Below are 25,367 nucleotides of genomic sequence, written 5' to 3'. Positions count from 1 at the left end.
GAGAACATAGTCTATTAAAGTTGTAGAGAGAGTGTAGATACAGAGAGAGGTCTGGTAGACTCAGAAAAGAAAGAAGAGGGAGTCTTTGTATTGAGGATGGCGGTCTGGGGCATGAGCCCTCTCCATCAGAAATCCAGGAACAAAGATAAGCTTTTAGGTGTTGTTGGTAAGTCGGCTCTTAGTAAGTCAGTTGTCTTGGAAAACCTTCATGACAACTTTGCCTGGTCAATCCTTTGATGTTATCTATTGTGCTGGAAGACCCCAAAGAAATCATTATCTCTTGACCTTGACAAGGGCGACATACATTATCTGCTCTGTACAGCCTGTATAAGGCAGGGGTACAGGTCCTAGCAAGAACACGAGCAGGAAAAAGAGCAAAATTAAAAACAGCTTTTCTCTCTTTTTTTAAAAATGGGGACCCTTCAGTTTCTCTGCCTCAATGCCAAGAGCCAGGAAGATCTCATGGTGAACAAAAAGACCAATCAATGGAGGCTGACAGCAAGAAGACAGAGATGTTAGAATGACCTAGCAGAGATTTGGTTTTTTAAAGATTTTATTTATTTATTTGATGGAAAGAGACATGGCAAGAGAGGGAACACAAGCAGGGGGAGTGGAAGAAGGAGAAGCAGACTCCCCTGCTGAGTGGGGAGCCTGAGGTAGGGCTCGATCCCAGGACCCTGATCACAACTTGAGCTGAAGGCAGACACCTAACCACTGAGCCACCCAGGCGCCCCTGATCTAACAGAGATTTTAAAGCAGGCATGACAAAATGCTTCAGTAAGCAATTATGCACACACTTGAAACAAATGAAAACATAGAAAGGTTCGCCAAAATAAATAAATAAATAAATATGCTTCAACAAACAAGTACAAACACACTTGAAACAAATGAAAACGTAGAAAGGGGCACCAAAATAAATAAATAAATAAATAAATAAAGTCTCTAAAGAAGAATCAAATGGAAATCTTAGAACTGAAAATAGAATAACAAATATAAAGCTCAATGGACAGGCTCCACAGCAAAATGGAGCAGACAGGAGAGAACCAGTGAACTAGAGATAAAACAACAGAAATTACCCAATCTGACAACTCGAAGGAAAAGAGATGGGAAAATAATGAACAGAGTCAGGGACCTATGCAACTATAACAAAAGGTCTAACATTTGTGTCACAGGAGAGGAGGAGGGAGGGGCAATAAAGGTACTCAAAGAAATAATGGCTGAAAACTTCCCAAATTGGACAAGAGACATAAACCTACAGATTAAGGAAGATGAGCAAACCCCAAACAAGATAACCACCGCCCCCCCAAATTCAAAGCAAGACACTCCATCAATAAACTTCTGAAAACTAAAGACAAAGAAAAATATTTAAAGCAGTCAGAGAAAAACAACACATTTCTATAGGGGAGAACAATTCAAATGACCACAAATTTCTCCTCAAAAGCCATGCAGGCAGAAGGGAGCAGCACAATATTTTTCAGGAAGGAAGATCTCCAGACCCACGTGGTTTCCCTAGAGAATTCTACCACATTTTTAAAGAAGAATTAACATGAATTTTGTACAACATCTCCCAGAAAAATGGAAGGAGGAGGAACCATTTCCCAGTTCATTTATAAAGCTAGTACTGCCCTATACCACAACCAAAGACAGTTCTAAAAAAAATAAATATCCAGACCAATATACCTCATGAACAGATGCAAAATTCATTAACAAAATATTAGCAAATAGAATTCAGCAATATATAGGAAGAATTATTCACCATGACCAAGTGGAATTTATTCTAGGGATGAAAGTTCAGTTCAGTATTTGAAAACCAATCAATACAATCCATCATATGAACAGACTAAAAAACAAAAGCCATATAGTCATATTAACTGGTGCAGAAAAAGCGTTTGATGAAATTCAACACCCAGTGAAACTCTGGGTTTAAAAAAAAAAAACCTCTTAGAAAAAAAGGTATGTACGGACAATCCCTCCACTTTATAAAGAGTATCTACAAAAACCCAACAGCTAAAATTATACATAATGGTGAAAGACTGAATGCTTCCCTGCTAAGATCAAGATCTAGGCAAGAATGTCTGCTCTTACTACTCTCACTCAACATAGTAATGGAAGTTCTAGCCAATGCAATAAGGGAAGAAAAGGAAATTTAAAGGTATATAGGTAGGAAAGGACAAAAACGAACTTGTCCCTCTTTGGAGATGATATGATTGTGTAAGTAGAAAATCCCAAGGGATCCACCAAGAAAGAGCCAAAACCTCCTCGAAGGAATAAGTGAGTTCAGCAAAGTCAAAGGATATAAGAAGAACATACAAAAATCAATTCTATTTCTATAGATTAGCAATGAACACATGGAAATTAAAAATAGAAGTTTTTACAATATTTGAGTATTTACGGTTACACTTTAATAAGTAGTTAAGTATAAATTTAACAAACCACATGCAGGATTTGTATGCTGAAAATGACACAACTCCAATAACAGAAATTAAAGATCTAAATAAATGGAGAAACAAACCAAGTTCATGGATAGGAAGACTCAACATAGTAAAGATGTTGATCATTTCTCCCCAAATTAACATCTAGGTCTAAAGCAATTCTTATAAAAATCCCAGCAAAACATATTTGTACATACACATAAGATTATTCTAAAATTTATGTGGAAAGGTAGAAGGATTAGAATAGTGAAAACAATTTTTGAAAAGGAAAAAATAAACTAAGCTAAATTAGTTTATCGAAATGCAAGACTTACTGAATAGCCACAGTAATCAAGACTGTGTGGTACGGGCAGAGGAAGAGACATATAGATCAATAGAACAAACTAGAGAGTCCAGAAATAGACCTCACAAACATACCCAACTGATTTTTCATAAAGATATAAAAATAATACAATGGAGGAAAAATATTCTTTTCAGTAAATGATGCTGGTGTGATTGGATATCTATAAGCAAAAACAAAACAAAACAAAAACTTAAACATCATACCTTATACAAAACTTAACTCAAAATATATCATCAACCTAAATGTAGAATTATACTCTCTCACTCTCTAACAAATAAATAAATAAAAATCTTTTTAAAAGGGGGGGTATGCCTGGGTGACTCAGTTGATTAAGCGTCTGCCTTTGGCTCAGGTCGTGATCCCATGCTCCTGGGATCAAGTCCTGCGTTGGGCTCCTTGCTCAGCGGGGAGCCTGCTTCTCCCTCTGCCTGCTGTTCCCCCTGCTTGTGCTCTCTCTCTCTCTCTGACAAATAAATAAATAAAAATCTAAAAAAAAAAAAAAAGAAATGTAAAATTATAAACCTTCTAGGAAAAAAATAGAAAATCTTTGGGACCCAGAACTAGGCAAAAGGTTGTAAGACATGACACTAAAAGCATTATCCATAAAAGGAAAATTTGATAAATTCAATTTACTCAAAATGTAAAGTGTTCATTCTATGAAGGACTGACTCTGTTAAGAGGATGAAAAGACCAGTCACTGAGTTGGAGAAGATATTTGCAAGTCACATATCTGACAAAAGACTATCATCTAGATTGGACAAGGATTTCTCAAAACTTGGCAGTGAAAAAGTGAACCACCCAATTACAACATGGGCAAAAGACATGAACAAACATTTCACTGGAAAGGACAGACAAATGGCAAATAAGCACACAAAAAGATCAACATTATTAACCATCAGGGAAATGCAAATTAAAATCCCAATGAGATATGGTTATATATCTAGCAGAATGGTTAAAATAAAAGATAATGGCAATATCAAATGCTGGTAAGGATGTAGAGAAACTGGATCACTCACATATTTGCTGTGCTGGTAGGAATGCGAAATGACACAGCTGCTCTGGAAACCAGTTTGAGTTTGTTAAAAAAACAAACAAACAAACCCAAAAACACTAAACATGCAACTATCATCTGACCCCAACAACTGTGTTCCTGGACTTTCATCCCAGAGAAATAAAGGATTATGTTCTGGGTGCCTGGGTAGCTCAGTCAGTTAAGCACCCAACTCTTGATTTCAGCTCAGGTCATGATTTCAGGGTCATGAGATGGAGTTCTGAGTCCAGTACCATGCTCAGCAGGAGTCTGCTGGGGATTCTCTCTCTCTCCCTCTTCCTCTGCCCCTCCCCCTGCTTGTGCGTGCTCTCCCTTTCTCAAATAAATAAGTAAATCTTAAAAAAATAAAAAGAATCATGTTTACACAAAGACCTGTACACAGATAATTATAGCAGCTCTACTCATAATAACCCCAACCTAGAAACAACTCAGATGGCATTCAACAGGCAAATGATCACACCAAGTGGTAGAATACTACACACCCCTAAAAGGGAATGAAATATTGATGCAGGAAAAGGCCCGGATGGAGCTCCAGAGAATTATGTTGAATGAAAAAAGCCAGTTCCGACAGGGGATAAGTTGTATGATTCCATTTATAGGACATTCTTGAAGTGACAAAAGTATAGAAACAGAGAACACTTGGTGGTTGCCCAGGGGGTTAAGGAGGCATTGGGGGGCAGGTAGGAAGTAAGTGTCACTATAAGAGAGCAACAGGAGGGATCCCGCAGCGGTGGAAAGGCCCTGCATCTTTTTTTTTTAATATTTTATTTATTTATTTGAGATAGAGAGAGAGACAGAGTGAGAGAGAGCATGAGAGGGAAGGTCAGAGGGAGAAGCAGACTCCCCATGGAGCTGGGAGCCCGATGTGGGACTCGATCCGAGAACTCGGGGATCATGACCTGAACCGAAGACAGTCGCTTAACTGACTGAGCCACCCAGGCGCCCTGTAAATGCCCCGTATCTTGACTGCATCCATATCAATATCCAGGTTGTGATATTGAACTATAATTTGAGAAGATGCTACCATTGAGGGAAACTAGGTACAAAATACATGGGCTCTCTCATGGGGCTACATCTCAAGACCTTGAGGTCCTGACCTGAACAGAAACCAAGAGTCAGGTGTTTAACCAACTGTGCCACCTGGGCGCCCCACAAATGACATTTTTTTTTAATTAAAGAAATTTTATTAACATATAACGTATTATTAGCCCCAGGGTTACAGGTCCGCGAATCGCGAGGTTTACACACTTCCCAGCACTCACCATAGCACATACCTTCCCCAATGTCCATAACCCAACCACCCTCCCCCTACCCCCCACCCCCAGCAACCCTCAGTTTGTTTTGTGAGATTAAGAGCCTCTTATGGTTTGTCTCCCTCCCGATCCCATCTTGTTTCATTTTTTCCCTTCCCTACTCCCAAACCCCCCACTTTGCCTCTCAAATTCCTCATATCAGGGAGATCATTTGATAATTGTCTTTCTCTGATTGACTTACACAAATGACATTTAGTATTATTGTGAAAATCATTTCGACTTCTCAGATGCCCTGAAAGGGTCTTGGAGACCCTCAGGAGGACCCCAGATGACACTTTGAGAACCACTACCTATACCCACAACAACAAAAAGCTTGTGTTGGGGCGCTTGGGTTGCTCAGTCGGTTGGGCACCTGCCTTCTGCTCAGGTCATGATTCCAGGGTCGGGCCCCATAGTGGGCTCCCTGCTCAGCGGGGAGCTTGCTTCTTTCTCTCTCTCTGCCTCCCTGCTGCCCCTGCACTGCTTGTGCTCTCTCTCTCTTTCAAATAAATAAATAAAATCTTTTTTTAAAAAAATCTCCTGTACTGAGCAAAAGAAACCAGACACCAAAGACTGTATACTGAATTACTCCATCTACAGGAAGTTCAAGAAGGAGCAAATCTGGTGTAAGGTGAGGGGAGGCAGAAGAGGTTACCTCATGCTGGGGCGCACATACAGACTTGGAGGGGCAGGGGGAAGCCTCCAGGGGCCGGAAATATTCTCTCTTGACCAGAGGTGGTGACCCAGCTGTTTACCCATGTAGGGGTTCATCATGCTGCACGCTTAAATTGGTGCATCCTGCCCTCTTTCCTGTAAATTGTTACGCATCAGTAGGAAAGAAAAATGATGACATCAGGCTGATGCACCTTGAACTTGGCTTCAGCTATATTAGGAGTGCCAGGATGTGATCGCCCTTCAGCTTGTAGTAGCCAAGATCACCCCCATCCAACCAGGGCAGTCATGGAAGGTCTCAAGACACCCAGCTGGCAATGCCACCACTGGATCAGGGAGCCCCAGTCCCTGGGGGACATGCAGGTGGCCTGGATGACACACATCCCTCCCGCCCCCACTGCCCACTGCCCGGTCCCACTCACGGCCTGGCCCTGGGCAGAGGTCCCTGCCGTGTCTGGAAGGAGGAGGAAGGGCGCTTGGTTTTTCTCATCCTGGTGAGTCTCTTGGGACCTAGACCATGACCAGTTCTCTGCTGGAAAAAGAGGAACCTGCTCTCAGTCCTCCCTCAGGCAGGAACTAGCCATTTAGTCTCAGTGTATTTAGATGAGGACAGTTATGCACCAGCCCTGGAGTCCTTTACAGCCCTTCCTTTCCACAGCTGATAACTGCACAAGCCCAAGTTCCTACAAGGACAAGGCCCCATCTCCGCTTGAACCCTTCTACTACATTCCCACTTTCATCCTTTCCACTCCAGCCACCCCAGCTAGTTAAGTGTCCCTCAAACACCCTGGCACACTCCCACCTCAGGACATTTGCACATGCTGCTCCCTTTGCTCCAACTGCTCTTTAGTCAAATATCCTCACGGCTCCCTCCTTTGCTTCCTTTACATCTTTATTCCAGGGCTTGGCACACTGTGGTCCACATCAGCCCAGTGCCCATCATATGTCAGTAAAGCTCTCTTGGGACAGAGCCTTACTCATGAGTTTGTGGATTATCTCTGGCTGCTTTTGTGCCCCAATGGCAGAGTTGAAAAGTTGTGACAGAGGTACTCCTCACCATGCAGCCAGCTAGATAAGGCACCGGTGTGTCGTGTTTTTTGTCTGTCCCCCCCGGTAGAGGGCTTCTTCCTTGGTGCACCCCCGTTGTTACAAGAGCAGCATTTTGTTGGGGCTCCGCAGTGTGCACGAAGGAGAGTGTGGATGTGCAGGACTGTTTGTTTCATTTCTGTTTCCTGAAACCCTCAGCATTGTAAGCACCAGAGTGGGACCTGTACCTTTCGGGGCTATAACCTGCTGTTCAGCAAGGTGACTGCCATGCAATGCGTGCTCTGTAAAGACCCAAGCATGGAAGGAATGAAGGGACAAATGTGCAAAAGATCTCCAGGAAGACGCTCTCAAATGTGTAGGACACTTCCCAGTTTACCAAGTAACATCACTTTGGTCCCTGCCCTCCAGGCCTCCTATGCTATGAGCTGACCCATGGCACCTACTCTCTTTCTTTCCTACTCCCGTCTGTTAGGCCCCTGGACTCCCCGTCCCCTCCCTGACTTCCTGTCCATGGCTCTGCTCCTTCCTTCTCCTGGGGATCCCAGAACCCAGGCATGTTTCCTTTAGCAGGTGCTGGCGTCTGGACAGAGAGCTGCTCCCACCCACCCCCATCAGCACCTCAAGGCGGCTCCCTGGTGATTGCCAGGTACCAGGGGACAGTGGGGCCAGCTCCTGTCCTTGGGGAGCTGACGGGCAGGCAGGCACAGGCAGCAAGGCCACAGAAGCCAGGACCTGGCTGACCAGCTCTCAGGGAGGGGCACCATGGGGCAGGCACCACAGAAATGCCATGTGTCATGCCAGTCACCTGGTACTCTAAGAAGCCTCCCACACCCTCCATGGGCTAGGAGTCCTTGTCCCCTTCCTAGCTGGATCTCCCTCTGTCACATGGGGCCTGCTCTGCTCTTGCATGTGTCCCAAGAACCTGATGTTCTCCTGTCCCATGTGGTCACAAATCCCTTGGAGCTCCCAGGAACAGGGCAAAAGAACGAGGTTCAGCTTCTAACCCAGGTCCTGCTATCTCTCTGGGCTTCTTCATTTATAAAAAGTAGGAAATTGTGCCTACAGTAAGAAATTATTTAGAATAAGCTTAAGTGTGTCAATAATCCAGGAGGTTAAATCTGGTGGATTTATGCCTCACATGTATTTCCCCTTCCTTCAAAACCTGCTGAAAATACAGTAAGGAAATGAAAAAAGTTACAATACTCAAGTAGCCCTGATTTTCCCATTTCTGTATTTTGTTTGTTTGCTGTGTAAAAATAAAAACAAATTATCTCCAACTGGGGCACCTGGGTGGTTCAGTCGATTAAGTGCCTGCTTTTGGCTCAGGTCATGATCCCAAAGCCCCATGTCGGGATCCCTGCTCAATAGGGAGCCTGATTCTCCCTCTCCCGCTCCCCCTGTTTGTGCTCTCTCTCTGTCAAATAAATAAAACCTTTAAAAAAATTATCTCCAGTGGGTGGTGCCAGTCCAGTTTTCTGTTCTGTGGAGCAGAACACACTTCTGACCCATTAGCCATGGCAAGACCCAGCCCCACCTGGGTCCACAAAACTCCTTAACGGGTTCCAGAACCTTCTCCCAAATTGGAATAAGTCAGCAGCAGGTGTCTAAAGAAAGCCTCAAACTCCTGAGACAGTAGCCAAGTCAAACCAAGACATGCAGAAAATAGAGTCAGTGCAGGAAACAGAATAAAACTTCACAGTTTTGATTTGTAGCCTCAGAAGTAAGAAAAGATATGCACTCATAAAACAAAACAAAATGAAAACAAAACTACTTCATGAAATTAAAAAGGAGAAATCGGCTGGACAATAAGAAAACAAACAACTCGATTTAAAAATGGGCAAAAGATCTGAACAGGCACCTCACCAAAGAAGACGTGCAGGTAGCAAATAAGCATATGTCATTGGGGAATTGCAAATTAAAACAGCACAACTACACACCTAGTAGAGAGCAAAAGTCCAGAACACTGACACCACCAAATGCTGGCAAGGACGTGGAGCAACACGAACTCTCATTTGTTGCTGGTGGGAGTGCGAGGGGGTACAGCCACCTGGCAGGACAGTTCATCAGTTTCTTACGTCACTAAACATACTTGGTCATATGATCCGGCAATCACACTCCTTGGTATTTGCCCAAATACAGCAGCTTTCTTCACATTTGCCAAAACCCAGATGTAAGCAAAATGGCCTTCCGCAGGTGAAGAGATAAACAGTGGTACCTCTGAATAATGGCCTATTATTAGTCCGTGCTAAAAAGGAATGAGCTGTCAAGCCCTGAAAGACATGGAGGAAACTTAAATCCATATCACTGAGTGAAACAAGCTTCTTACTGCATGATTCCAATTACACGGTGTTATGGAAAAGGGAAAACTATGGAGACAATAGAAAGATCTGTGATTGCCGGGGGTGGGGGGTGAATCAGAGGAGCACAGAGGATTCTTAGGGCAGTAAACTATTCTATATGATACTTTAATGGGGGAATGCCATCCAAACCCATTGAATCCACAACACCAACGGGGCACCTGGATGGCTCAGTCGGTTGGGCAGCAGACTCTTGGTTTCCACTGGGATCACGATCTCGGGGTCCTGGGATCAAGCCTGGTGCCGGGATCCATGCTTGGCAGGGAGTCTGCTGGAGGATTCTCTCTCTCCCTCTCCCTGTGCCCCTCCCTCCACCAGTGTGCACTCTCTTGCTCTCTCTCTCAAATAAATAAACAGATCTAAAAAAACAAAAACAAAAACAAAACATGAGAAGGAACCCTAATGTAAACTATGGACTTTTGGCGATAATGACATGTCAGTGTAGGTCTATCCATTATATATATATAGGGCATATATAGGAAACCTCTGTACCTTCCTCTCAGTTTTGCTTTGAACCTAAAAGTCCTCTAAAAAATAAAGACTAGGGGTGCCTGGGTGGCTCAGTGGGTTAAAGCCTCTGCCTTTGGCTCAGGTCATGATCCCAGGGTCCTGGGATCGAGCCCCACATTGGGCTCTCTGCTCAGCGGGGAGCCTGCATTCCCCCTCTCTCTGCCTGCTTCTCTGCCTACTTGTGATCTCTGTCTGTCAAATAAATGAATAAATAAATCTTTTTTAAAAAATAAAGACTAGGGGCGCCAGAGTGGCTCAGTCAGTTAAGCATCTGCCTTCCGCTCAGGTCATGATATCAGGGCCCCTGGGATTGAGCAGTGACCCTGCTTCTCCCTCTCCTTCTGCCTCTCCCCCTGCTTGCGCTCGCTCTCTCTCTGTCTCTCTCTGGGTCAAATAAATAAATACATAAAATCTTTGAAAGAAATAAGAATAATAAAAAAATTTAAAAATAATAAAAATAATTTTAAAAATAAAAAAATAATAATTAAAAAATAATAATAAATTTTTAAAAATAAAGACTTTTTTTAGAGGCACAATTGTTGTACCGTACACTTACAACGGGTAGATTTTACCATATGTAAATTATACCTCCCAAGAAACCCTTAAAACAAGAAGGAACTGGAAAATAAAAATAATGTGAAAGCTAATTTTTTAGTCAATAGGAATGTTGGACCTGAAGGCTGTGCTCCAGATATCAGAATTAAAAACACAGAGATGGAAAATGTCAGGCAAAAAATAAGAACAAATAAGAATCGATTTGGGAGATCCAGCAGCCAACTAATAAAATTATTAGAAAAAGAACAGAGGGGAGCCTGGTTGGCTCAGTCTGTGGAGATGAGACTTTTGATCTCGGGGTCATAAGTTCGCGCCCCATCTTGGGTGTGGAGACTCGTTAAAAATAAAATCTTTCAAGGTTAAAAAAAGAGAGAGAGTGGGGCGCCTGGGTGGCTCAGTGGGTTAAAATCTCTGCCTTCATCTCAGGTTATGATCTCAGGGTCCTGGGATCGAGCCCCGCGTCGGGCTCTCTGATCAGCAAGGAGCCTGCTTCCGCCCCCCCCCCCCACCTGCCTCTCTGCCTACTTGTGATCTCTCTCTCTCTGTCAAATAAATAAATATCTTTAAAAAGAGAGAGAGAACAGAGAAAATGGAGAAGAAGAAAGCAGTGAAAAAAGGGGTAACACAGCTGCACATTCTCAAACGAGGACACAGCCCCCAAGTGGCCACACAAGGAGCCAGAAAAGACCCAACCCCCAGAAACACCAGGGTGGGCACTGCTATTTTGCAATAAAGGACTTTTCAGCACTCTGTTTTTCCAACTCTGTGCATGCATTCATTTAAAAACAACAACAACAACAACAAAAACCAACCTTTTATCTATACGCTTTTTCCCTGGAGTACGGCATACACACCTCTCACATAGCAAAATAAAGCCAAGCACCCCAGTTACACAAATCCCAGGTGGACAGGAGACAAAAGATCATTTCTCAACATACCCTAACTCCAAAGGCCTCAGGCTCAGCTCCAAACGTCTTAGCCTGGCATTGGATACCTTCCCCCTCTCCAACCTGCTGAGCTCTGTTCACTGAAGTTGCCCCAAACTACCCAAAAAAGTGGGGAGACACACCAAATCCCTCATTTCGCCCTTTGCAAGGAAGGAAAATATGGGGAGTGAGGGATGTGTCCTCCACTACAAAAGCTTATGCTGGACCGTGGACCCCTAGCCAGCCATCATCCCTTCTCACTATGGCCGCCTTCTCCACCCTGCCCCCACCCCGCTTTCTTTTTCACTGATGGTCATCATTCCCCTTGTTTGCCACTGTTTTTCCTCTGTAGCTCTAGGACCGCTGAAGGTTGTGTCTGCTTGCTGCTGCCTATATCAGGGGTAAAGTGTGCCCGATGTGTCCTAGCAGGTGCTCAAAGGACACATCCTTGTCCGGCCAGTGGCCCCGCCGGCCCCACCCTCTTCCCAACAGCCACCCCCCTGCCTCCCCCTGGCCCCTACTGCAGCAGCAGCCTGTGTCTAGCAAACAGCCCCATACTTCTCAGAGCCCCCTCACTTGGCCTGGGTTAGGGGACACCCCCTCTCCCCTCCTTGAGTTCCCTTCGAACACTCCCAATTTACCAAGATCATGGGATCGTGGATTTATCAAGATCATGGGCAGAGAAAAGCAATTGCCCAGAGTGGAGAACCAAACTGAGGGCTTTGCAGCGAAAGCCAATATGACTCAGCACTGTGCTTGCAAAGTCACCACCAACCAGCCAGAGAACCTAGAAGCCAGACGCCTCTGGCTCCCTACCACCCCAAGATCGAGTTCTTCATTCTCCTGCCTCTTTTATCACTAATCTCCTCAAATGAAGCCCAGGGCCACACATTTGATTGGCTACCCTGAGGTCATGTGCCTTCAACAGACCTGCAAGCAAGCCTGGGAGAGCAAGCCCCTGCATTCCAGTTGGGGGCGGGGACCCCAAAATGCAGGAAGGTTCCCTCCACGGGCAGCCAACAAATATGGCCACTGACTAGTCCATGTAATTTTTTCAGTTTTTCAGGGGACAGCATCTTCAAAGAGGTGTTCTGGACTCTCAGGCTGTGTCACCAAACCTCTTTCTTCCCCTGAAGAGTTAAACTAGTTCCCAAGCACACCCAGAGGGCCAACCGCCTGCTTTGCCACACCTACATACGTTCTGGGGAAGTTAGAGGGGAAAAAAAGCAACTAACAGGCAAAATGTGATTGATCCCTCATTGCTTAATTCTCTCTCGTGTTCCTACATTTGTTTATTAGCTGTAGTCTACACGTTTTATTATTTGTTTTGATGATTGTTTTTTTCATCGTTTTCCTATTTGTAGCCAGTGCTAAAATTAGCAGGCATTTGCTGAAAGGAGCGATGTATTAGGATTAGACTCAGCTGGGTGGAACAGGGGACAAACAACAGAGGCTTAAGCTAGATAAAAGTTTCTTTCTCTTCCGTGTAAGTGAGGCCTACGGAAGGGCAGTCCAGAGGGCTCACTCCACAAGGTCCTGAGGGACCCAGCTCCTCCCTGAGCACCCGCCCCCTCTCTTTTCCTTTGAGTAATCTCTAGCCCCAACGTGGAGCTCAAACTCGGGAGCCTGAGATCGAGTCAGATTCGGGCACCTGGGCGGCTCAGTGGGTTAAGTGTCTGCCTTCAGCTCAGATCATGATCTCAGGGCCTTGGGATCGAGTCCCATGTCGGGCTCTCTGCTCGGCAGGGAGCCTGCTTCCCCCACCCCCACCCCACTGCCTGCCTCTCTGCCTACTTGGCATCACTCTCTGTCAAATAAATAAATAAAATCTTAAAAAAAAAAAAAAAGTCAGATGCTCTACCAATTGAGCCAGCCAGCCAGACAGACACACCTTCTACCATCTCTTGATGGGGCCTCATCCTCATGGTTCATGGTGGTGGCTGGAGCTCCAGCCATCGTGCCCAGCAATAGGACCAACAGCAAGAAGAAGACGGAATAGCTCCCCACCTTTACAAAACTTCTGTTTGCAATTTCTTAGCCAAGACATGGGGCCCCACCCATGGAGGCTGGACAATCAGGCTTACCACTTAGCATTGAGGGAACTCGGGGTTGGAGAGGCAGGCAACTACCTCTTCCACAGACAAGGATAAAAATCACATGGAAGACAATCCCTTTGTGTAAGGAACAATCGCGAGGTTTCTGATGGTGCGATGCCTCCTATTAGTTACTGGTCGTAGGCATAGTTGTGCATTATAGGCTATGTAGTCCTTCGTCCTTACTACAACCCTTTGGAGGAGATACTGTGACTATCCTCATTTTACAGAGGGAGAAAGTGAGGCACAGAGCAGAGAGAGAACTTGTCCGAGGTCCCCACCCCCCCCCCCCCGCCCTGCCAGCTAGCAGGTGGCACAGCCTGGATTTGAACACTGGCAACCTGGCTCCAGAACCTGCAGGACGTGCCACAACTATGGAGACAGACAACTCTCACTGGCAACTACAGAACCAAGCCCTGAGAGCCAGGGCTTATTGACTTAAGGATGAGGAGAGGGGATGTGAGCCAGAGCCACTTTCTTTCTTTTTTCCTTCGTGCCTCTGGACACTTCGCTTGCTCATCCATTCCACAGAGGGCCTGGCACAGTACACATTACATTTGCAATGAAGTGTCTAATGCCTGTTTTTGTCCCTCCCGAGGGGCAGAAACCAGATCCCCAGCAGCCAGCACAAGGTAGGTGCTCAAAAGACATCTGATCAGTGGATCAGTGCCCATGCCAGGCTCCGGGATGGTGCAAAGCGTGCAGGAATGACGCTGACCCTGCCCATTTGCACTCACGACCAAGCAGAGAGGACCAACAGGTGGGCTGCCCGGGAACAACTGAGACGGCAAAGGCGGGCGGGGGATCCATGGTGAGAAATCCGGTGTGGCTAGATTGTACTTTATGAGTCACAAGCCGGCTTAAGGTCCTTAAGGTAGGCGTGAGGCGGACTTAAAATTCCCCTCAAGTCCAAGGTGAGAAACTGAGCCTTGGCCCTGAAAGGGCTCTAAGGAGGCCCGGAACCTAAGTGGAGGAAGGAGCGGATGGGCCTCAGGGACGATGCGGAGGCAGGCGGGGGGGAACCTGACTCGGTGGGGGCAGGGGGCAAAAGACGGGCTTTCAGGGCTGAGAAAATGGGACATTACTTAAGAGGGGTCTAGTGGGGAGTCTGAGGTGGGGTTGAGAGAACGAGGGGTGAGATGATGAGAAACGAGGGGGGCCCCACGCTCCATGGTGTGTAAGCCAGACACATCACCAGGGAACTCTGGGGGAGGGCAAGGGAGGGAGCCTGAGGGGCCAGAGCAAGGGGGGCGGGAAGGGGGCTGGAGAGGGGCCCTGGCTCGAGCTGGGGCAGACAGCAGTTGGACGCCTGCAGGCTGTGCTCATGGCTCAGAAATGTCCCAGTCCTTGCCAGGAGACTGCCTGGCCCCTGCTGCCCTTATCCCCCTCCAGCCCCAGACAGGCTCCCACATCAGGAGCTCTGAAGCGGTCTCCCCAGCCCTCTGCTCCCCCAGAACGGGCCTCCCCTCCGCAGAACCCAGGCAAACCCACACCCTCCCCACTGCTACTTAGCCTTCCCTCAAAGGCTGATGAAACACAGGCCAGGGGAGGAGAAAATAAACAGACATCTGGCGGCAGAGGGAGGCATGAGGAAGCAGAGGATGGGTTGGGGGTCCCAGGGGGTCCACAGGTCCAGGGGGCGGGTGGTAGAAGGGCTCCAGGGAGCCCTCTGACTCAGCAGGGAGCAAAATCCCCAGCGCTCTGCCCCTGATGGGCCTAATGAGATGCAGGTGGTCCCTTGGCCCCGGCCCCACCTCCCCCGGCCCCCCTGATTGTGGAAGCAGATGCTGGTTCAGTGCCTGAGGAGGGGAGAGGGGGGCTCTGCAGCGACAGGGGGCGGAGCCAGGGCGGCTGGCCAGGGCCCAGCATATAACTCTGGGCGGGTGCAGTCTGGGGCGCAGTCTGGGGCAGCAGACACCCAGCCGCTCTGAGCTCAACTGGCAGCATGAAGGTACTGGGCCTGGGCCTGGGGGACTCATGGCATCGGGGGCCCTGAGCCCACTCTGGGAAGAGGACCCTTACCAGAGAGGGCGGCTGTGAAGGCACAGGGGATTCTCGAGATCCAGTTGAAACTCTTAAGCTAGGAGAGTCAGGTTTCTCAGGCAGGGAAAGAGAGGCCCAAGGGCAGAGAAAGGGGTTCCCGGCAGGGGGTAGTTGGCACAAGGGACAAGTGCAGAGACCGCCGAGGGCTCTGGGGCTGGCGAGGGCGGGGTCAGTGCCGTGAGGTGAGGTGACCCTGTTGTCCTGTCCCAGGCCCTCCTGGCCCTGCCGCCGCTGCTGCTGCTTCTCTCCACGCCCCCCTGCACCCCCCAGGTCTCCGGGATCCGGGGAGATGGTAAGCAGCCTGGCCAGCAGGCTGGGGGAGGAGAGGCGACTCCGAGCCCTCATTTCTGGGAGTCAGGCCTCAGGGCTGAGCCCCTGCAGGATGCCATCCCCTCCTCTCTACCACGGGGCAGGTGGAGAGGACGTTTGAGCATCGACCCTGGGGTGGGGGGGAATCTCGTGTGATTTCTTGGCACAAGCATCCCCCACCCCAGGGTGGAATTTCGTGTGATTTCTTGGCATGCTAGGGCTGGAGGCCAACCACAGGGCACTGAGGGGCCGGTGGCGTCTTGGTCCCCTTCTCCTCACCCTCCCCGCCCCCGCCCGCAGCTCTGGAGAAGTCTTGCCTTCAGCAGCCCCTGGACTGCGATGACATCTACGCCCAGGGCTACCAGGAGGATGGCGTGTACCTCATCTACCCCTCCGGGCCCAGTGTGCCTGTGCCTGTCTTCTGTGACATGACCACCGAGGGCGGCAAGTGGACGGTGAGTGGGCAGGGGGAATGGAGGCCCAGTTCGGTCCCCGCCGTGTGACCACACTTCTCTGCGCGCTTCAGTTTTTCCATTTCTAAATGGGGATCACGACCCCCACAGCAGAGCTGGGGAGCTGTTCCATGGCTGAACTCTGGGTGCTGGGGGCAGGTTAGTGCCTGTATCCTCAAAGCCATCAGGGAGAGAGGTGCACTTTACAGAGAAACCGAAACCCAGAGAGGTGAAGTAATTTGCGCAAGGTCACACAGCCCACCCCGGGAAGCACTGCCAGGTGCCAGAACTCTAGAACCACCCCCCACCCCCTTAACCTTTTCCTGGCGCCCAGAAGCTGCTCGCTGAGGGGCCTGGGGCCGGCACAGGCCTTGTTTTAGGCTCCAGCTTGGTCTTTTAACAAAACCCCTCAGCATTCCAGGGCCCCTGCCTAGGTGAGGCTCCCGCCCCCTGGACTCTTGATCGTCCAGGCCTGTCCTCTCTGCTCCAGGTTTTCCAGAAGCGATTCAATGGCTCAGTGAGTTTCTTCCGGGGCTGGAACGACTACAAGCTGGGCTTCGGCCGTGCCGACGGGGAGTACTGGCTGGGTAAGATGGGGATGGGGGGTGTCTCAGGGGCCAGGGGCTGCCCCAAGCCAGGGCTCCGCTGACCAGCTGTCTCTCCCTTCCGCCCTCCCCAGGGCTGCAGAACCTGCACCTCCTGACGCTGAAGCAGAAGTACGAGCTGCGGGTGGACCTGGAGGACTTTGAGAACAACACGGCTGCCGCCAAGTACGCTGAATTCTCCATCTCGCCCAACGCGGTCAGTGCGGAGGAGGACGGCTACACCCTCTACGTGGCAGGCTTCGAGGATGGCGGGGCAGGTATGCCCAGCTGCCAGCCTAATGAGGGGGCATTGGTGGGGAAGGCAGGCCTGGCATGGTCCGCTGGGTCCCCGACACCCTCCGGTCCCCCCTGGAGGGGCTGTGCCCGCCTCCACCCAGCTCGGGCCTGGGCCCCTGGAGAAGCTGCGTCCGCTCGCTCTGGGCAGCCCCAGGGGTAGCAGCTGCTTCTCATGCCGAAGCGTGGCAACCCAGCGGCCGGCTTGGGGAGGGCGCCCCATCCCGCCGGCTGCCACATGACACCTCCCATAGCGTCACTCCTGCCCATCATCCATCCCCCACCCCGGCCAGCTGGGGCTGGCTCCCCGCCTCAGCAGCCCCATCTCTCCTCCCCTCTTGCCAGGCGACTCCCTGTCCTACCACAGCGGCCAGAAGTTCTCCACCTTTGACCGGGACCAGGACCTCTTTGTGCAGAACTGTGCGGCCCTCTCCTCGGGAGCCTTCTGGTTCCGCAGCTGCCACTTTGCCAACCTCAACGGCTTCTACCTGGGTGGCTCCCACCTCTCCTACGCAAATGGCATCAACTGGGCCCAGTGGAAGGGCTTCTACTACTCCCTCAAGCGCACCGAGATGAAAATCCGCCGGGCCTGAGGGGCTGGCCCCTGTCAGGCCCCAAGCCTCCCCTGGCTGCTCTGGCTCTCCATGAGTGCTCCGTCTGCACCCTGGCACCCCCACCCCTGCCCACTGCTCTCTTAGCACCTGCTTCTCCCAGGGGTCCTTGCGGCTCTAGTCCCAGCGGGTCCTGTCACACCCACGGTGTCCATCTCAAACCCAGGCCTCCATTCCCCTCACCTGCGACCACAAGGCCAGCCGCTTTCCCGGGCCTCCTGGACCTGCCTGGGCTCTGCGAGACTCTTCCTTGCCTCTGCCCTCCCCACAAGGCAGAGAGCCGGGAGCCGCTCCCTGGCTGCGGACTGCTCCGTCTGGAGCCCCCTAGCATGCCAGCTTGGGCTGCCGTAGTCTGACCAATAGCCGTGGCATGTGCCAGGCCACCCGCGTGTGGCCACCATAGCCACACCCCACCCACAGCCCACTCTGCTGTCCTCAGTATCTCCATCCTCTGCCTCCCTCCTGCCAAGTCATTCCCCAGTGGTGAGCACCATGGGCCCGCAGCCCCAACTCACAGTCCTACCCCGCTGCCCCCTCCCGCCTGTCCCAGGCCCCACAGCTCATGCCAAAATCAAATTTCCCCACAGCTATCGCACGCCGCTCTAGAACAGCTCCCGCCGAGACAGGCAGGGATATGAAGTCCCCCCACCCGCCCCAGGGCTGAGGTTTGACTGTGTTGGAGAGACAGAGGATAACCTCTGCGGGGCCGGAAGGAGGTGGGGAGTGAAAAGCTCAATAAAACCTCAGGATCTGAATGAACCAGCTTTGGCTGTTGTGCATATAAATGGGTTTGCTTGGCCCCCAAATGCGAGGACCGGGCTCCTCCTTGCCCCCCTACTGACCACACCCTGCCCTCAACTCCAAAAAGACACCTAGAGTTAGGCACTAAAGAGAACCTTATATTTCACAGGCCTTGTTTTGATGGCAAAAAGATCGTGTCATAATATTAATAACAATAATAATAATAATAATAATAATAAAAATACAATACTGAAAAGGATCGCTCAGGGAGTAGAGGTTTCCTGATCCTGCCATGGCTTGGCGGTGGCTCAGGTGGCTGCTTAAGGCTGCAGAGTGTGTCTGAGATGAACCTGCGGAATCATCGAAGCTGAGCTTCCACTTCCGGGCCCAGGGCTCCAGCCCTCGGAAACGTTCCTGTGAGTCTTGTCGCGGGGTCCGCCCCCCACAGCAAGGCCCAGGCTGTGGGCCTCAGGGCTCCTGGAGGTCCGGCAAGTCAGCCAGCAGCATCGGGGAGTCCATCTGGATCTCCCGCTGCAGGGACTCAATGTCAGCAGGATTCATGCCGTGGCCCTCCAGCCAGTCAGCAAGCAGGGAAGCTGAGAGGGAGGCTGAGTCGGCCTGGCTGCAGGGAGAGTGGAGGGGAGAGGCACTGTTAGCCTAGGCTGGCTCCCTGCCCATCCCCCAGGCAAGCTCCTCCTACACCAGGAAACCCTACCCACAGGCCCATTCCAGAAACCTGGTCCAGCCATCTTACCCATCCTGGGGCCCATCAGCCACGCCCATGTCAAAAGACTGGTTTAGGAACTCTTCCAGGTCAAAGCCAACACCATAGCCGGCCCCACTGCCCTTCGGAGTGCCGGAGAAGACAGGGGGCAAGGGGTCCTCCACCTGCAAAGGAAGATGGCAGGTTACAAGCCAGGCACTACCAAAAGCAGACAGAAGTCTGTAAGTCTGTCCCGATGCTGCCAGGGACTCTGCCTGGACAGCCTCAGGTGACAGCGCCAGCCGAGACAATCAATGGGCACTGGTCGAGGGCCGGTCTCCAGGCCAGGCCCTTCCTAGAAAGCATGTCATTTGTCTCCCAGAGACCTGTTCACTGGCACTGTGCTCCTTCTACGAGCAAGAGGCCAAGTTCAGAGATAAAGCCCCATCTGCCTCTCAGTTCTCACGGACTAAGGAGGCACCACAGCCTCGCCCATCCCCGTCCCTGCCAAACAGCAAGGACTTCCCAAGCCCATTTTCCTGGGCCCCAGATCCAGGTGTCCCCACAGCGCCTCACCTGTGACTTGGACAGCTGCTGAGTCACCAGGTTCACGTCAGGGGATTCTGTGGTGGAAGTCTGAGGAGCCCCTCCGGGGTCCGGAGGGGGTGGGCCAGACGGGAAGTAAGGCAGAACACCTATGGCACTGGGGCCAGGGAGCCCTGGGGGCGGCACAAGCGACTGGGGAGCCAGGACACTAGAGGGGGCGGTCGGGACTGGGGCAGGGGCAGGGCCGGGGCCAGGCCCAGGAGGACGGGCGGGGTGGGGGGCGGGGCCAGGGGGCGGGCAGGCGGGCTGCGGTGCAGGACCAGGGGTGGAGCCCACAGGTTGTGCTGGGGGGGCAGCAGGAGGGCTGCCGGGCCGGGCCGGGCTGGGGACGGGGACATGGGCTGGTGCTGGTGCTGGGGTTGGGGCTGGCGCCGGGGCTGGCGCGGGGGCTGGGGGCCGGGCCATGCGAGTCCAGCGCTCCAGCAGACTGCGATCATTGTCACTGAGCACCAGCCCGGCCAGGGGATCAGTGGAGGGGCCCCCAGAGGTCCCGGCCCCCCGCTCCTTGCGCTCCCGCTCCTGCCGCCGCTTCTCCCGCTCCTTGGCTCGCTCCTGCCGCCTCCGCCGCTTCTCCTCGCGCTCCCGCTGGCGCTCCTGGGCGGTCACCGGCTTCCGAGGCTCAGGAGCTTCCAGAGGAGCGCTGGGGCCATCTGCAGAGAAGTCGGCAGGGAAAAGGTAAGAGCCTATGGCCTGTCCGAGCTGGGAGCACCCCTCTGCAACCCCACCCCCTGGCCAGCTGCTGCCTCCGCAAGGCACCTCTGAGCCGGCTCCTCAAGGACTTGAGCAGGGCAGCTTTGAGGGCCGCCTTGGTGTTGTCGGAGATGGCACCCTCCTTCTTTGCAGGGGCTGGTTCACTGGTGGGCAGGGGCGGCTGCAGGGTCAGGTCGATGGTGTCTGGTGCGGCGCCGGGACATGGCGGTGGAGCCGGGGGAGGGGACTCCATGGCACAGTCCCCACTGGGAGCCCAGGGACTGGGCATCTCAACATCAGGGCAGCCAGGCTCACTGGCCACAGGCCGCAGGGAAGGCTGGAAGCGGATCTGCTGGCGGATGCCCTCGCGACGTGCATGGAAGTCCTCAATCTCAGCCACTATGGCCTCTTTAATGCGCTCCCGGGTGAGCGCCTCACGGTCAAAGGCAAAATCAAAAGGCGGGGCACAGTCAGGCTCATCGTCAGGGTCGTGGTACTTGGCCAGGAAGGGGTGGCGAAGGGCAGCAGCCGCGGAAATGCGGGCGCTGGGCTCGAAACGCAACATGCGCCCCAGCAGGGACAGGGCCTGGCGGTCAGCGCCGGGGTACACCGTCTCCCAGGGCACAGGCTGGCGGGGGGGCAGGCTCTGGATGTAGGCTCGCACTCTCTCAGCCCCCACAGCCTGGATCACGGCTGGCGATGGGGTGCCCAGCACCATCATGATCAGCTGCAGCTGGTGTACATAATTTTTGCCGGGGAAGAGCTGGCGCCGGGCCAACATCTCACCAAAGATGCAGCCCACGGACCACAGGTCGATGGCCTGCGTGTACTCGTGCAGCGAGAGCATGAGCTCAGGAGCACGGTACCAGCGTGTGGCCACGTACTCAGTCATAAAGTACTGGTGCTCAGCGGGCGAGGTGCATAGGCCACGGGCCATGCCGAAGTCACCAATCTTGAGCTCACAATTCTCATTCACCAACAGGTTGGACGGCTTGAGGTCACGGTGGATGACCTGAGCCGAGTGCATGTACTTGAGGCCCCGGAGCAGCTGGTACAGGAAGTAGCGCACGTGCTCCAGGGTGAGCGGCTGGGAGGAGTGGATGATCTGGTGCAGGTCGCTCTCCATCAGGTCCAGGACCACATAGCTAGAAGGGACAAGAGAGACAAGCATGGCCACCTCGCCCGCGTGCCAGCGCCAGCCCCAGCCTCACTACACCCTCCCAGCTTGACAGGTAATGGCCTCATCTTCATACTCTGCACAGGCCAGTGGCATGATATGAAGATTCCAGATCTTCTCCAACAGTTCCGTGAACTTCAGCGAAGTGAAATCACTTTCCTCTCTCTAGTTTCACCATCAAAGAAAAGATGGGTTTGGACTAAACCAGGGCTGGCTGATAGATTTAGTTTTGGGGCCATCTCCATTTTTTTGTATGGCTGCCTGAAAAACTGGGAAAACTGAAGGCTTGCCCAGTTTATTAAGACAGTGTTCTATGACTGACCGAGATTATCTGGTATGAGAATAAAAATTTGGTTACTGTATGAACATTACGAATGTAATGAATGTATGAATGAATGAACTGATGAACGCTGGCCATCCTACAAGTAAAGATTCTATAAAACACTAACATCTGCTTTTTCTTAAGCAACCACAGTTGTCCCAGGCAAAGCCAGGGACAATGGTCCTGGAATCATAAGAATTTTCCCAGCCTGCCTTACATTAGGAACTTCAGATCCATCTCTGCCTTCCTCTCCCATCCCTGCTCCTTACACAGATTTGAACTCGCCATAGGGCACAGTGGGCCTCAAGATGTCCTTGATGGCAATAATGTTGTCATGCTTGAAGTGTTTGAGGATCTTCAGCTCCCTGAGGGTCCGCTTGGCATTGGTGACCACATCAAAAGCGTTAGGGATCTTCTTAATGGCCACCTGCTGGCCTGGGGAGCAGGGAAAAGACAGGCATCACCAGGTACCTCAGAACAGCTGCAGATGGGCAAAAAGCCCCTTTCGACATCTCCCTTCTACGATGTAGTTACCATACGCTGAATAAGGACCACCACATAGCAAGAACTTAATACGTGTCTAGCCCTGTACTAAGCATCTTATGGATGTTACCAGATACTCCCTTCCCACCGATCCCGAGGCAGATACCAACCGTTCAAAGTTGGGAATGACGAACCCCTGGCTCAGCAATGTGCTGGGGCTGCACAGCTAATTAGGGGTAGCGTCCTGACTGTAAAGCCATGCTCACTCTACCTCCCCACCCTCTCTCTCCATCTCAGACCTCACCCATCCCACCACCAGCTCCTTGCCCCAGTCTCTGTTTCCGGAACACACTTCTCTTTTAGAAACCAAAGAGAGGATCTCCATTCTGGTCTAACTGGGATTGTCATTTCTCTAAGAAAGAGGCAACACCACCACGGCAGTTTCAGAGAACTGTGCCCCACGCAGAGCGTGGCACCCAGAAGGCACCTAACCCGCATGTGTTGCCTCGAACCAGCATTTAGATCCCAGCTTTCCTTCCTGGCTGCTCGAGACTGGGGTTGGCTTCCACATCTGTAAGCGGTGCAGGACAGGGAAGCTCACCAGTCAGACGGCGGCGCGCGGAGGACACCACCCCATAGGCCCCGTTGCCTATGGTCTCGATGATCTCGTACTCGTCCCCCACGTCAAAGGTCACGTCGAAGGAGCGGGCTTTGAGCAAGGCCAGGTTCTTGGCCGCTACAGAGGCAGCGGTGTTGGTGGGTTCCGCCTTCACCGGCCCGGGGGGCTCCGCAGAGCCGTCCTCCCCTTCTTCCTCCTTCAGGGGTTCAGCCATGGCGTCTGTGTGGAGACGCTGGTAAGGAGGGGCCCGACTCCCCCGCCGGGCCTCAGTTTCCCCTCTGGGAGGCTGGGGAGCAGGACCAGGGAATCTCCAAGTTCCCGAAGCCGGTGGGGGCCGGATAGGGAGCGAAAGAGAGCGGCTGGCACGTAGCAGTCGTCCCACAGCCGGACTCGGAACCGGGAGCTCAGGTCCAGGGTGGAACGCAGGGTGGGAGGTGGGGGAGGCGCCGCCAGGCGCGGTCCAGGAAGAAAGGGAGGGGCGGGGCACTTCGCTTCTCTCGGTCAACACTCACCGAACGGCGCCTCCCTCCGACTCCTCCTCCGGTCCTTCGGAGGTCGCCGGCGCTCCCCGCCTCCCCGGGCTCCCGTCCCCAGTGGAGAGGTACTCCAGGAGTTGCTCGCTCACTTGTTCAAGGCCGCCGCCACCATCTCAGCGCCGCGCTCTGCCCCGCCGGTTCCCCCGCCCCGCCTCCCAAGACCACGCTCCTTCCAGCCTCTGGCCAATCGCCGGGCGCTCTCAGTGGAGGTTCCCACCCCTTCGATTTGCTGCGTCCAATCCGAGACCAGCTCCAGAGAAAGCCACGCCTCCGCCCGCCCGCCCGCCCGCCCGCGCGCCCGCGCGCGCGCCGCCGTCCAGCTCGCTCGCGGGAGCCGCCCAAAGGGCGCTCGGCGCCTCCTAGGCTCTCCGCCCTGCGCAGTCTTCTGACGCATGCGCGCTAGCAGCCTCAGGCGCCGCGCGAGTGAAAGGCAACGCCCCCGTGCGTGCTTGCGCACCGCCATGGACCGGGTCAGCTCGTGCTGTTCTCGGGAGTCCGGAGGTGCTGAGGTGCATGGATCTGTTACTTTGTAGGCTGGTTCACGAAACTCCCCTCCTTTAGGCCCTGCTTCCTTGTCCGCCCCCATTGTCTGAGGAATCATGCACCACCCTCCATTTTCCCGGTCGGTCCCGGGAGCCCGGCTCTGGTAATGGGCCACCCCAAGTAGACCGAGCCGAGGCGTCCAACCACAGAGATCCGGGCCTCCGGGATTCTAGAGTGTCCGGCCTGAAGCCGCCACTGACTTCCGGCGCCTGGTCCTCCCCACAGCTTCCGGCGCCCTGGGGCCTCTGCTCGGTGTCCCAGGCCTCTGGCGTGTTCCTTGCACCTGGTGGCTCTGTCTCAGTGCTCCCGCGCATCGGGCTGCGGCAGAGCTGAGGTGGACAGCGGGGAGCTTCCAAGGCGGGATAGGGCCCGACTTGGAAGCCAGGTGCCCTGCCCCACCCACTCCAGGGCCCGGTAGTTCATTCCTATGTAAATATTTATGGGGCGCCATCCCTGAAAAGCCCAGTGCCGAGGAGGCAGTGGTGGCACGAGGACTCGGGAGGAACCTGGTGGGGAGGAAAGGTTTTCAGCAGGGAGCTCGTGGTCGTGCTGTAAGGAAGAGCGTTTGGGAGTTGCGCCTCCAAAAGTGGCTGTTTCCGCCAAGTGAGGAGAGAAGGAGGGGGGAAACGAGTAGGCAAAGGTATGGAGACCGAGGAGGAGAGGAGCGCAGGTTCTGCAGATTCTTTCTTTGCCCTGAATAATGACCGGTGGATGGAACCCAATAGTTAGACTCCGAGCGCCAGATCGAGGGTCTTTTCCTTACATCACAAACTAGGGGCTGAAAAGTGGATCCAGACCACAAGTGAGTTTGGCAAGATCACACACTTTTATTTAAAAGTTTTGTTTAAAAAAAAAAAAAATAGAAATTGTGTTTTGTGTATATTTTGTTTTGTGTATTTTGTTGTGTTTTTGTTTACTTTTCACATGCAGAAAGTTAGACCTAAGTGTATAGTTCCATCAGTTTTCACAATTTAACACCAATTGTACTGAATTCAGATAAATCACCTGCTGCTCAGAAGTTCCTTCTCTTTTCTAATGGTGGCGGTTTCATTTTGGTAACCCTTTCCCATACCTTTTTTGCGGGGCACTGAATTTTCAGAGGTTTATTGGGATCTTACATTAAAATGAAAAAGTAGGGGCGCTTGGGTGGCTCAGTGGGTTAAAGCCTCTGCCTTCAGCTCAGGTCATGATCCCAGGGTCCTGGGATGGAGCCCCACATCTCTGCTCAGCAGGGAGCCTGCTTCCTCCTCTCTTTCTGCCTGCTTCTCTGCCTACTTGTGATCTCTGTAAAAAAAAAAAAAAAACATGAAACAAAAAAAACGAAAAAGTAGATACTGCATTTTTAAATACCCAAGGAAAAACATACTTGTAAGAAT

The 25,367-nt window shown here is 52.0% G+C and overlaps 2 protein-coding genes across 3 annotated transcripts; one reads left to right on the top strand and one right to left on the bottom strand.

The window, feature by feature from the left end:
* The first annotated feature begins 15,102 nt into the window (after nt 1-15,102).
* MFAP4 (microfibril associated protein 4) lies at nt 15,103-18,326 on the top strand. Its single transcript, XM_047708937.1, has 6 exons — nt 15,103-15,229; nt 15,532-15,613; nt 15,931-16,085; nt 16,573-16,669; nt 16,762-16,944; nt 17,306-18,326. Exons 1-6 carry the CDS (start codon nt 15,224-15,226, stop codon nt 17,551-17,553), a joined length of 771 nt encoding a protein of 256 aa, XP_047564893.1. The 5' UTR covers nt 15,103-15,223; the 3' UTR covers nt 17,554-18,326.
* A 123-nt stretch (nt 18,327-18,449) lies between these two features.
* On the bottom strand, nt 18,450-23,596 carry MAPK7 (mitogen-activated protein kinase 7). Of its 2 annotated transcripts, none has more exons than XM_047708929.1 (7): nt 23,425-23,596; nt 22,895-23,198; nt 22,080-22,245; nt 20,378-21,456; nt 19,592-20,271; nt 19,067-19,200; nt 18,450-18,934 (listed from the first exon to the last, which is right to left on the bottom strand). In XM_047708929.1, exons 2-7 carry the CDS (start codon nt 23,124-23,126, stop codon nt 18,781-18,783), a joined length of 2,445 nt encoding a protein of 814 aa, XP_047564885.1. In that variant the 5' UTR covers nt 23,127-23,198; nt 23,425-23,596; the 3' UTR covers nt 18,450-18,780. The 2 variants fall into 2 exon arrangements, with proteins under 2 accessions (XP_047564885.1, XP_047564884.1); XM_047708928.1 differs by having other exon boundaries at nt 22,895-23,131; nt 23,425-23,595.
* Nucleotides 23,597-25,367: the final 1,771 nt, after the last annotated feature.

Source organism: Lutra lutra, chromosome 16 (assembly GCF_902655055.1).
Source record: "Lutra lutra chromosome 16, mLutLut1.2, whole genome shotgun sequence".
Lineage (NCBI taxonomy): Eukaryota > Metazoa > Chordata > Mammalia > Carnivora > Mustelidae > Lutra > Lutra lutra.
The sequence above is the reverse complement of the archived record's forward strand: the minus strand, read 5'-3'. Positions and strand labels throughout refer to the sequence as shown.

Coding starts and splice junctions, on each gene's coding strand:
- MFAP4 (XM_047708937.1), top strand. Junction 16,670..16,761: donor CGACGGGGAGTACTGGCTGG/GTAAGATGGGGA, acceptor CGCCCTCCCCAG/GGCTGCAGAACCTGCACCTC. Junction 16,945..17,305: donor CTTCGAGGATGGCGGGGCAG/GTATGCCCAGCT, acceptor CCCTCTTGCCAG/GCGACTCCCTGTCCTACCAC.
- MAPK7 (XM_047708929.1), bottom strand. CDS start 23,126: ATGGCTGAACCCCTGAAGGAGGAAGAAGGGGAGGACGGCTCTGCGGAG. Junction 21,457..22,079: donor TATGGCGAGTTCAAATCTGT/GTAAGGAGCAGG, acceptor TGTCCCTTCTAG/CTATGTGGTCCTGGACCTGA. Junction 20,272..20,377: donor CTTGAGGAGCCGGCTCAGAG/GTGCCTTGCGGA, acceptor ACTTCTCTGCAG/ATGGCCCCAGCGCTCCTCTG.